We start from the raw sequence: 13,575 nt of genomic DNA on the forward strand, positions 1-13,575 counted from the left end.
TGTTTTAAAAAAACTACTGGACGGATTTTCACCAAATTTATAAACGCATGCTTTCGGGACCAAGCTGCTGCTGCTGCCGCAAATTTGGTGAAAATCTGTCCAGCGGTTTGGGCTGTAGGTGTGAGCACATTTTTCCCCCATTCAGTCTATGGGAAAAAAAGAACTTTTGGGACCCCCCATAACTTTGCCCCCCCTGGACCAAACCTCACGAAACTTTGCAAGAAATTTCAGAGTGGGCCATATACTGCAAAGTTTGGTGTGGATTCGTCCAGGGGGAGCGAAGTTATAAGCCACCCAAAAAGTGCTCTTCCTATGGGATTAGCAACTTAACCATAACTACACGGCCACATATATATATATATATATATATATATATATATATATATATATATATATATATATATATGTTTTAAGTTACAGGGGGCACCCCATGTCTGTCAAATATTTTAAAAACTAATTGATGGATTTACCTCAAACCAGTCAAGGAAATTATGTCAATGCTTTGTATACAAATAGTTTCTTATTTGGACCAAATCTGCCAAGCGATTATTTTCACACTATGGCTGTTCAAAAACACCACTTTTTCAGTATGACTAAATTAATGGGAATAGGCTGAAAAATGATTTTTTATGTTTTCTTAATAACCTTTTCATTATTTAATGAATTTTTCCCAAGATTTCCAGTTTGACGGAGGTGGGGGGGTGGGGTGCCTTGACAACCTTTTTGTTTTGAAAATTTCATAAAAATTCTTCCAGCAAGACAAACATATTAGCCCCGCTCAGCCTCTCTGCTGCAGAGCACCAAGGCCGATATATAGATTTTATGTAGCAGGGGCCACCCCTTCTCTGTCGAATATTTTAAAAACTCCTGGCGGAATTTACCTAAAGCCAGTCATAGAAATTAAGTCAATGCTTTGTGCCCAAGCTGTTTCTTATTTGGTCCAAATCTGTGGTTTCCTCGCTACGGCTGTTCAGAATGTCATCTTTTCTCCATGGGAAATGAATGGGCTGAAAACGGTGGTGTTTTGTTTTCTTAATTACATTTTGATTTTATAAATCATTGCCCTGAGAAACATTCAGTTCGGAAAATATCCAAATCAATCCAGCAAGTCAAAATTTATTAGCAATAGAATTTTGGGAAAAAATGTCTGCTTTGTCATTTCTGAAAAGCCTCAAGCCTCTCTGCTGCAAAGCACCATGGGAGATATAGCTATAATTTTTGGAGAAGGGTGCACCCTCTTCCCCCTCAAATATTTTAAAGACTACTGGATGGATAAACCCCGATCCCTCCCGGAAATCGAGTCAACACTTTGTGCCCAATTTGTTTCTTATTTGGTCAAATTCCTCCCGGCAGTTTTTGCCCTGGGCAGAAATGTGGACTTTTTCGCTATGGGAAAAGGAATGGGACTAGGGCAAAAACAGTGTGCTTTTGCTTTCCTAATAACTTTTTCATTTGTTTATGAATCTTTGCCAAAATTTCCAATCTGAGGGGGGGGCCTTGATAAATGCTTTTCTTGCAAGATATCAGCCAAATCCGTCATGCAAGTCAAACGTTACTAACAATTCGATATTCAGGTTTCCTATGGAACTTGATACTCGCCTTAACTATAGTTCGCCGACCATCACACTATAATGAATATATATATATATATATTACATGGCCTGCGGTAGTAGCCATGTAGTTATGGTTAAGTTGCTAAACCTATAGGAAGAGCACTTTTAGGGTGGCTTATAACTTTGCTCCCCCTGGACGAATCCTCACCAAACTTCACAAAAAAGTATATGGCCCACTCTGAGTTTGGTGAGGTTTGGTGAAGGGGGGCAAAGGTATAAGGGGATACTCACAGCCCAAAACCGCTGGATGGATTTTCACAGGAGCGGCGGCTTGGTCCCGAAAGCGTGCGTTTGTTAATTTGGTGTAAATCCGGCCAGTAGTTTTTTTTTAAATGACTAAAATGTAATGCAAAAAGATTAGTGATATCTACGTCCAGTCCGCGGACTCACATCTGGGTTCGGTCCGTGGACTGGTCTCTGATCGGCCTAGAAAAGTCTGCGGACATCAGACCGCAGCCGCTGACTGGGTGGTGAGAAAACGTGAAAAGCGCTGGTTTCCGCGAAAGGCCCGCCATGTTGGATTTGCAGACTTTTTTGGGGTTCACGGACAGCGTGGCAAAAACATACAAAAATAAAAGCAACATTGCACTTGTCAAACTCAACAAACAATCTCTGGGGAGGTGGGGGGGTGAGGATGGGATGGGATATGGCCATAAGAAGCCAACAAATGCGTTGTTTCACCCCCCGACAGTCTGTGAACACTCCAGATGTCCTGGGGCAGTCCTGTGGTATCTGCAGATACTTCAGATGTACTAGGACATCTCTACATATTTCTGCATTACAGGGTTGGGGAAAAGCAGTTTTTAGATGGCTTATAACTTTAGCGCGACTCAATGAAACTGCATGTAATTTTGCAATTTTATTCTAGACCTAATCCTGAATTGTTTTGCAACGTTTTGTGGGATTCTGTCAAGAGAGGCACAATTAGAGTGGGGGTTCTAAAATAGTATAAAGGCATATACATGTGGTGTCATTTGATGAAGCTGCACAACATTTGGCAAAATGATTTTGGATCTAGATATAAATGGTTTTCTAAAGTTTGGTGGGATTTTCTCAAGAGGGGGCAAAATAAATGGGGTGTCTCAACATTTTTAGATGGCTTATAACTTTGTTGCTATTTGACGAATGTGGACAAATGTTTTGAGAAAGATTATACACCCAACCTTCAATGTTTTTGTAAAGACTGAATGGATGTTGTCAAGTGGGGGCTAAGTTATATGACTATGCACATACATTTTGACACTTTTGAAAAAATAAAACTTGGGCAGTTTTCGAGCAAACTCGTGAGGAGCATTGGCAAGGACATTAAAGCATGGTTTTGCAAATGTGCCAGTGTTTTATTTTTTGACAAGTGTCATAATGTAGGTACAAAAAATAGTCAGATATCATATGGTGACTGAGGTATCGCCTGTGGCCGTGGGCAGTAGCCAGATTGTCTGAGTCATGGCATAAGGTCAAGACACAGACAATCTGGCTACTGGCCATGACTGCGAGGGACATACAATGGTGTTAAAGTGGCCATGTCCACCTGGGACCGGCTGTGTGGTAAAGTTATTCAAAAGTAGGATAGGTTTGAAAGGGAAAGAAATGTGCTCATTGTGATATGGTCATAGGGTTCTGCATAGAAAGGGAAGAGGGGCTCTGTATGGAGTCACGCCTTTTCTTTCCATGGTGGCCATCTTGGAAAAGGATTGTCCTTCCTACAACGGGACGCCAGAGCATTTCGCTGTGGGAAGGAAAATCCTTCCTTCCTACTGTAGGAAGAGAAATCTATTTTTTAGTACCCCAGCTTCCCGCTTTGGGAACCAGGGTTGCTAATGGCCTTTATCCCCCGTTGCAGGGGCTGCAAAGGAAGATAATGGTCCGGAGTCCTCATTATTTATTTATTTATTTATTTATAACACGCTAAAGCCCACAGACATCAGGGCGCACACAGACACACTTCGCTTGGGCCGATAACTTGGGCTGTCGGGCTGGTATCCCCTGTTACGGATGAAAAATTGTGTTAAAGTTGCCATGTACACCTGGGACCGGCTATGTGGTAAAGTTATTCGAAAGTAGGAAAGGTTTGAAAGGAAAAAAAAATGTACTCGTGGTAATATGGTGATAGGGTTCTGCAGGCTCCCATAGAAAGGGAAGAGGGGCTCTGTACGGAGCACCGCCTTCTCTTTCCATGGTGGCAATCTTGGAAAAGGATTGTCTTTCCTACAATGAGACGCCCAAGGCGTCCCGCTGTAGGAAGGAAAATCCTTCCTTCCTACAGCGGGGTGCTGCAGGCGTCCCGCTGTAGGAAGAAATCTTTTTTAGCACCCGGGTTCCCGCTTTGTGCATTTCATTTTGGTATCTTAAGCCTTTGGAACACTTCCAACAGTAATAAAGAACTGCCACATCCATGATACTGGGTGCTAGATGTAGGCACGTCTTCTACCTCATCTTCTTGGTCCTCTTCATTGTCTTTGGAAGTACTGCGCTTTTTCTGTTGTGTAGCTCCTCCAGCTGGTGGTGGTGGTGGCTCTTGGGGAGGAAGGAGGTCAATATCTGATTCCATTTTTGTAAGGGAAATAGCAGTTTTACTAATATTCTTCCAAGTATGTGCTTTGTACTAGATTGTTAATGGATAATGAGTAAGTATAGGTGTAGGTGCTGTGCAAGGGTACTTTTTGAGCTTGAAAGTTACTAGATCAGTCAAAAAATGCAGTTCCAAACAGTCTTCCAAGCATGGACCCAATCTCGAAGTGCGGACGCCTTCGCAGACACGTCAACATGCTGCGTGTGAGCGCATGGTCACGTGGTACTGTCCGGAAGGTCTGTGATGATATTAGATGTTTGCGGACATCGACAGATGCAAAAACAGTGGAGAAAGTTGCAAAAAGTGTATAGAAGAGTTAAAAATGATGCTAGAAGGTGGCAAATGGCAGAGCTTTAAATTGAAACATTGTAAATTGGACAGAAGTGTTGCTATATTGTGGTAAGTTTGATATTAGTAAGTTGTAGGAAAAGAGCATGCACTGCTAAAAACCCATGACATTCAGTGAAACAACTTTGTTAAAGGGACGTTATGGTTAAGTTGCACTGATAAAAACCTATGAAATTCAATGAAAAACTTTGTAACGGGGACGTAATGGTTAAGTTGAACTAATAAAAACCTATGAAATTCAATTAAAATATGTGTTAAAGGGACGTTCGCTGAAATTCGCTAAGCAACCATAACTGGCACCACCACCGTGGACTGCTAAGACTAACACCCAGGACATCAAAGATGATATCACAAATGTCATTGATGATGTCACATGCCTGGGCCACTTATTTTTGTTCACTGACATATATAGGCCAGGTGGTTTTGTTCACTGACAGTTAGAATATTAAAATTGAAAAAGGTGCTAAAATATCGAGACGTTAACCTTGTCATATGTTCTCTAAGTACTTTCCTTAAGGTTTGGTCTCAGCTCATGGTGCACATACATGGGGAAATGAGCAGGCCTCAAACATACAATTCATTTGTAGACATGAAGATACACTTTAATGTCATTAACATTTTCTGATGATGCTATTTCTTTCTTCCTTACTTTAGTTTCCCTGTATGTGCCTCTGATTTGTATACATTGTGGTTATTCATATGTATTGTTTGCACCAGCACAAGTCTTCTAAGTCTTGAATTGTTAGCTAGTTATTACATGTTCAACATTACTCAAAACTCTGATAAAGTAGCATTCATTATTGTACTATCCAAAATTACAAGATTATAAATAGTGTACTTCTATGGTGCATGCTGCCGTCATTGCCTATGTTTATATATGATTAGGTTTCTGTATTAACAACAACACTCCAATACAATGATTTTAGAGGAGTACATTATTTAATAGATTAAGTAGTTCACGATAGGTCTCCTGATCACCCTTGACATCTTGTTAACAACAATATAAACTCAACTCCTTGTAGGGACTTTTCATCAAAATGTATTTCACATGTGATGTAATCAGTGATGTCATCAATAACATTTGTTATCTCATCTTTGATGTCCTGGGTGTTAGTCTTAGCAGTGCACGGTGGTGGCACAAGTTATGGTTGCTTAGCTTGCCATAACTGGCGAATTTCAAGGGGTTTTCGGTTTTACATGCATGTTTACAGCATGTTTCGCAATTCATCCAAGAGAGCCAAAAATTAAGTGAATGAAGGTTTGTGTGACTCAAATGATATAGTTTAGATGTTGGTATTGTGTGCAAGCATGTCTCACAAAGAGACACTTCTCTGTTCCTCTCCAGAAGACATAAGATAGAGAATTGCAGTAATCAGTTCTGAAGTGCCTTTGATAAAGGGATGCTTACACATTGAATATTCCATGCTTGGCGTTAGTATATCTGAAACATGTTTACACTTTTAGAATAACTGCCAAAAACAATTTAGGCACCACTTCTTCGGAAGCCTTTCCTCTTTTCCCCAAGAGTATCTTTAGTTAATATACTCTTCTCTGATGGTTTCAGTTTTACAGGTGGGAGATAGCGTTGAATTATCACAACGCTCTTATTGGAGTATATACATTGTCTGATGCGCAAGTGACATATGCACCCAGAATGCAGGTGCATTGAAGTGAGGCAGTATTAGAGTTTAAAAACTTGAGATAACTAATTCAGAAATAGTGTTTAGTCGTGAATGAACATTAATGTACTAATGAAAATGTCTATTGGCCACTATAAATGGCCTATTTGCAAAGTGCATATCTCAAGTTGGACACCGATGCTGGAATTTGGGATGATGGCTCAAAATAAAGTCAGATGTACTTCAAAGGCAGGAAATCAGAGGAATCCCTCAATTAAATAGTGGAGATTTGCATAGGAAACTATGAGGTTATAATTCCTCAGATCGGTTATGAAATGTGGCCCATGGATGAAAATGACCTTATAGAACCCGAAGATGGTACTGTAATGCTCGAGCCGGATAGAGTTCGGACAACAGAGATATGTACACTAATCCTATAGGAAAACAAATGTCAGGTCAAGATTATAAAGTCAACCCCTGGCCTTACAGTGTACCCTTGCCTTACATTTAATATGATTTCCATAGGATCTCTAAATAAAGAGGTTGAAAAACAATTTTGTGAAACAGGTGATTGATCTTAAAATCAGTCCGAGTAGATATGGGTGCTTATTTGTGAATGGCAAAGACTGAACAATAATTTAATCTGAATTATCTAAACAAAAATGCTTACATGTCTTTTCATTGAAAAATGTTTCATTGAAAGAAGTTTCATCGAAAACCTTATCATTGAACATGAACAACCCTCCATTTTCTGCCCTTTAAAACACCCCAAACATTTACTAATATTTTATTTTATAAGGGGGTCCCCCACAAACACCTGTTTTCCAAATTTACCTCTTTACCCCACCCAAACATACATATATTTATTTTAGATAAGGAAAAATTCAATGACAGATTTTTTCGATGAAAAACTTTTTCAATGACACATTTTTTATGAAACATCTTTCAATTACACATTTATCAATGAAAACACTGTATACCACAAACACATCCGGGAAAAACAGAAGTGCTGGTAAAACTACGGTGAATCACAGAATCATCACTATCTGGATGATCACACACTAGCCCAAGCTGCAGGTATCAATTTAGGCAACAATGTGAGGTAATTCAGTTTGCAAAGCTGTGCTATATCAGTTATTTCATTGGTTGATTGATTCATTCAATCATCCATTCATTCATCATCCTTCAACTGACCCATTCATTCCTAAAAGAAGGCAATAAAACATCTTTTTCCAGCAGGTTTGACAGCAGCCCTGAGCACAGCCGGACATCAATGGCATTAAAATTATACTGGAGCGAGACAAGCTTGTTGTAGCCCCAACATCCCATTTCTTTGTGTTGGAACTGTGTCTACCATTGCAAGCCAAGTTCACTGTTTATTGTGAAAGTTATTGTTTTGGAGTTGCACGCTGGCCAGTTTGAAAGCAATTGAGTTCAAATCACTGTTAACCTTTGGGAATGTGTTTTTTTCCCGAAAAAATTTGTTAATGCCAAACGTTATTGTACACCTCTCATTTATATAGTCACTTGATAGCTCACACATTTTGGAATCAAATTTCATTGGTTTATTGCTTCTACCTGAGTTATTTTTGAGTCAAAAAGAACATTATTGATGTTTGGTCTTCTATGCCTTTGGATGATTTTTTTTGGCATGTATGCACTCATATCTCTTAATGTGTTGCTTCTATACCATTTCAGGTTTCACTCTTTCTCTCACATATCATAAAAAAAGGAACCTGGTGAAAAATGAAAGAAGCAAAGTTTGTAGATATGGTTATGTCTTTGCCCGATAGAGACATGGAAGTGGGAAAATCAGCCATCCTTACTTCAACAGAAAGACTTGTATATTGAGCAACACCACTATTAGAAGAGTGGTGACATAGAGATAGCATTGTACAAGTGGTAGTGGAGAGGTAATATCCCCTCCATAAGTCTCACCATATTATCACCTTGCAAACCAAAGTCCCTGGATACTTACACGAGACTAGGGAAGACTATCATTGTGTTGTCCCCCTGCACAGAAGACACAACATTTCATTAGTTCACATTACGAAAATAAAATCTAGGTTTAACGTAAAACATTAATTAATACAATGAAATTGAGAACTACATATAATTATTAATGACAATATTTCAGATGGCAGTAAAAGCTTTTCTCTATCATGTGCCCTTCACATAACATTGACATTCTATTGCTTTTCTCAATATTGTCCTTAGAGTGTCGATGTGTGGATGCTAAAGACAACCAGAGACAGGCTCAAACAGATTTTTTTTTTAGTTGTGATTAGAAATCTCATACTGTGCATACACATATTTTCTTTTGCTTCTGGGATTTGCTTGTTATGGCTTTTCCAATGCCTCAAATTATGGAAAGTTCATTAATAGCTCAATACATGTGTGATGTCAAAACCACGTCTAATTTACAAATCAAAGACAAGGCAGGGTGTTACTTATATCAGGGTCAATCTTAAATTAAGATCTTTGTTCCTAAGTAAGAAGTGGTGGGTAATACTTGCTACTGGTAGAAGCAATGCCCTTTTTGCATGGGCTATGCAGATACTCACCAAAAGATTACATTTTCATATCCTCTTTCGCCTGCAGTCATATTTATTTGTATTTCCAAACATGGTATTAAGTGCTCGTACACATGTTAAACTTTACTTCCGCCTTTGTGTATAGTCTATTTGTGCTTGAAACACGGTTGATTGGAAGCAATAACATATCTTATATTAGAGAATAAAGTGTGGCTGAAATACAAAGCGTTGTAATCGTGACATTTCATATTTCAAAAATCTGTGAAGGTATTATTGAAGCAGAAGTCAATTTTGGAAATGTGAAGACGGTTGGATTTATCACATCTAAGAAAGCAATTTCTCAACAGCGTTCAGAATATCTGTGGATGTGCTAAGCCCTTCTAGGTCCAACAAATTGGTATTTACTCGAAATGTTAAAGAATCATCATCTTCATCTACTTCGCCCTCATTTTTAAGATGGTCTTGTTCTTGAAAGAGGTTTGTTTCAGAAGTAGGGATGATGACAATGCGCGGTATGGTGGCACGGATCACCCAGTCCAGGCTATTGTTCCTTTCACTTGCCAGTCTCCTATTCATTTGAATATCTTGGGTACTTTGTTTGATTCCAGTCTCCAAGCCAAGAGGGTAAGAGATTGCATTTACTGAGCTAGAAACAAGAAGGTCTTGGGTGTTGAGTGGCATAGGTGTCCTTTGTGGCTTCACGGAGTACCTTAAGGAAGGCAGACCCTGGAATAAATTAAAAGATTTTTTAGACTTGTTTCGCACATTCGTCCTCAAGCTGCCTATTAACAATGTCATCAAAATAACAAATTTGCTGCACCATTGTAATTATTTGGATGTAAAAATAGTCGGGACTAGGGAGTCTGGGTAACACAAAATGAACTGTTTTTTCCTCCATTTTTCCATTAACTGGATTGATCAAGCCATCGTTTAATTGAATATATAGCCAGAAAGATAGATCAGTGAGTGCAGTCAGAAGTTCAAATCCTTCATCCTTCTGAAGGTAATACATTGAATACCACTTAATTGGGTACCAAATGGGAGCAATGCAGTATTATATAAAAATCTTATAATATATATGTGAGTAAATGACAATGAAGCCAAAAAGAAAATACACATGACTTTCACTTTTAAAGTGATAAACCTTGTCTTTCTTACAATATACAGTAACCTATCAAAATGGACCGAATGAAAATACCAGACAATACGCTGAAATGGTCAAATTCAATGGAAAGTTTCATTGGAAATCTGTATTCTGATGTTTTTACAATGTAAAAGATACTACTTATGCAGGAAAATGAAGAAAGTCTGAAATTGTCAGCACGTCACCAGCAAACTGGAAGCAAGAACAGCAACCTGACAAAGAGAGAACTGATTAAACTCTCACTGCAATGTTCTACCCAAGTTTAAGCAAGCAGGAAACAAAATGACAAATAACGACAATAATTCTGGCTGACACCCGATTTGATTTTTTTACATGACACGATACCCTATATCGCAACAAGATATCACATTCACATATACATTTTTTTCTCCATCATTGATACACCTAAAAGAAAACAAACTTCTCAGCTCGCCTCTTTCAATGGTGTAGCAGTGGTTGCAGAAGGCACAGTCCATGCATGAGGCTTAGCCATATCTATCATCGCTTGTAATCGTCGGCCCTGCAATCTCGGCAAGGAATGCCACCCCTGGCACATAGAGATTGACCATGTTGTGTTTAAGCTAGGGATAGACGAGCCTTAAAGTGCTTGACTCAAATGACAGTTTTAAAATAGTTTAATTTGGATATAGCCATACAACTCTCCGTAGAGATGTCTCAAGAGTGGAAGTGAGCCAAGTCAATAAATATCCTATTCGATTCATACACGTCTCTAATCAGCTTGATCCAATAGCTCAATAACGTTTGAATTAGGTTAATTACTTTTTTCAACAATATTTATAAATAAAGGGGTGCCTGGTCAAACTCTGGTCCTCCAGGCTAGTGACAATCTCGAACATAACACAATGGACCTGTCGAATAGGGAATGGTGCACGTTTTCACATTTACTTTTTTTACAAATATCAATAAATGTAACTCATTTCATTCATATTCATTTTATTATCATCAACACATATAAAATATCAAATTTGTTTTTTAAAAAACATCACAAAATATTTCTCACCAAAATTCAACTCACTATCAGTCATTCAATATTTAAAAATGTATAACTCACACCTCCCTAGCTGACTCCTTAGTCAGCATTTTAATTTGTGTGCGACGGTAGTTGCGCTCTTCACAAACGGATGAGGAACGATACAGAGTGAAAGAGGGGGACCGGAGCTAAGGACATCTTTGGATGCGGATTAGCCAGATCAGAAACGAACAGAGAGGGTCGTTTGCAATCGTGTTCTGAATTACTTGCATAACAGCAAGTAATATCTTGTCTGGAACAACATGCTTAGATGGCACTACGTCCTGAAGTACTGGTGTTGAGTGTCAACTAGGTCTAGAAGAAACCCTTTCCTCGTTTGACTAATGATTGAAACTAACAAGACAAAAATAGCAGATACGCCGTCTCTTGCTTAGGTTCGAGTGGTAAAACTCACCCTACGTGGTTACAGGGGAATGATAATAATTCCCTATTAGAGTCCTGAAGAAGGTTGCGTCATCAAGAGGACGAACTTGTGATGTCCATCTAGTCAACCGAAACATATGTAGACTATTTTCTTACTGTGTAATTGATTCAGGCACAGGAAGTACTATCTGCCACAGAAGTAGAGGACATTTTACATAAAGAAATAGACAAAATGCTGACTAAGGAGTCAGCTAGTGAGGTGTGAGTTATACATTTTTAAATATTGAATGAATGGTAGGAATGACTGATAGTGAGATGAATTTTGGTGAGAAATATTTTGTGATATGTTTTTTTAAAAACAAACTTGATATTTTAGATGTGATGATAATAAAATGACTGAATTAAATGAGTTACATTTATTGATATTTGTAAAAAAGTAAATGAGAAAACATGCACCATTCCCTATTCGACTCGTCCATTGTGTTGTGTTTGAGATTTTTTCAACAATAGACATATACTGATTTGAATCTGTTTAGTTTTCTTCAAACCATAGGCAACTATTGATTCGAGCTGTGTCGAGTTGGCTTTTCCTAGTCAGAGGCGTCACTAAGGTTCCTGAGGGGACTATAGCCTTGCATCTTTTGGTTACAGCCCCAGTTATAGGCTCAGGGGCTACAACTAAAAGGTCAGCTAGCCCTGAGTCGCTACAGTCCTGACATTACCATAGCCCAAGATCTTTTCCAGCCATAGCAACACCCCTGGTCCTAGTAAGAAAAACTGAAAGCAGAAAAAATGTCTTTTTTTAGCAATGTTTTAAAATTAAACCACAGGATAGGAAAAATGTCAGCTTGTGACAGAGCAGTATTGGGGCTCATTATGGGTTTGGCGGTATGGTAAACAATGTTGATAATTCTGTTACCATGACATTTTGGGTCAGTAATGGAATTACTGCCACTTTTCTTCTGCACTGCCAAATTCCAGGATTGGTATTAAAGTAGAAGTGATACCTGTGCTGAAGTAATATCCTCCCTTCCAATGCCAAATAGTGGAGGATTACCACTGGCAGGATTAGCACATAAGTATTTCCTCCAAAATCTCAATGGAGTTTTATGGACAACACCTGCAATCTGATGATAATTCGGCCAGACCGAGTGCCAGCAAACGTGAATGTGTTGTGCAGCATTTCCGCTGGAAGTTCCACCAAACTCATAATCAGCCATGAACCAATTTCAGTTTTTTTTAAATGAATAGCTGAAGCACTGAAGACCTGGTGGCCTGTCTCTCTGCTATTTATGCAGCTGAATAGCTCCAGACAGGAAATGATGGTCCTATTGAATCATTTCCTTAGCCACGAGTATCCAATAATTCAATATTATCATAGAGTGTTTGGGATGCATTGAATCATCAAATACTCATATCAATATGAGCAGCTCAAACTCTGGTTCAAAGGTTTCAAACCATTTCAAGGATCATCTCCAAATGGATCGAATCGTTAGAGCAGATTCAAATCCCCATTGCTTAGATAGGCCGGTTTGCCCATTCTTACTTGAAACTGTAATTTTCACTGTAATATGCATCTAACGTACACTATCAACTTACATGACCCTGATTTACAAATGTCATGTCCTTTTGACACACTCCTCCCTGAGGGTTACAAGATCCTCTCCAAACCCAGGCCTAACCGGTTTGGAGGCAGATTAGCCTTGCTCTTCCCTGAATGGGTCCCTGCTACTATCATTCTCACCCAGATCTATTCTTCCTTTGAATGCTTCATCTGCAAGCTTGGTGTTTCTCCAAGCCTCTCGTTGACTCGAGCCACCATATGGAAAGGACCCCTGCCCGGATCTCCCTCTTCCTTTCAGAGTGGTCTGACCTCTCTGTTTGCCTCCACCTCTAAAACTCTCCTCTGAAACTTCAATATTCACCTTGACTCTTCTGTTTCGGCCACTGGACTCTTCCACAGCCTCTGTGAATTTCTTTTCCTCACCATTCACCCCTCCAGTCCAATGCACTCAGCAGGATATACCTTAGATGCTCTCATCTCAGCAGACACCCCCATCGCCAAACCCTCTCACTACACCTCTCTCATGGTCTGACCATGCTCTCCTGTCCTCTCACCTAGAGCTCTTAGGTCCCTCGGCTAAGCCTCTGCCTGCACTGCCAGTCTCCTTCTCCTTCATTCAACCGATGAATCAAGTGTCAGCTGCTGCTTTTGCCACCACTTTCATTCCCCCTCCCACTCCGACCACAGACTCCCACACTGACTCTGCCCTTGCTAATCTTTCTCCCTCTATCACCAACACCCTGGACATCCTTGGTTCTGTCATGAGGATC

General features: G+C 39.4%; 1 protein-coding gene across 2 annotated transcripts in view; it reads right to left on the minus strand.

The window, feature by feature from the left end:
- Positions 1-391: 391 nt before the first annotated feature.
- Positions 392-13,575, minus strand: part of LOC138515816 (melanopsin-like) — an 894,150-nt gene continuing 880,966 nt past the window's right edge. For both annotated transcript variants that reach the window (XM_069630561.1, XM_069630560.1), the window contains exon 10: positions 392-9,409. In XM_069630561.1, coding sequence (XP_069486662.1) covers positions 9,008-9,409 — 402 coding nt within the window. In that variant the 3' untranslated portion in view covers positions 392-9,007. The remainder of the gene's footprint in view (positions 9,410-13,575) is intronic.

The sequence above is a fragment of the Ambystoma mexicanum genome, chromosome 6q (genome assembly GCF_040938575.1).
Source record: "Ambystoma mexicanum isolate Mex_15411 chromosome 6q, UKY_AmexF1_1, whole genome shotgun sequence".
In the NCBI taxonomy this organism is placed as follows: domain Eukaryota; kingdom Metazoa; phylum Chordata; class Amphibia; order Caudata; family Ambystomatidae; genus Ambystoma; species Ambystoma mexicanum.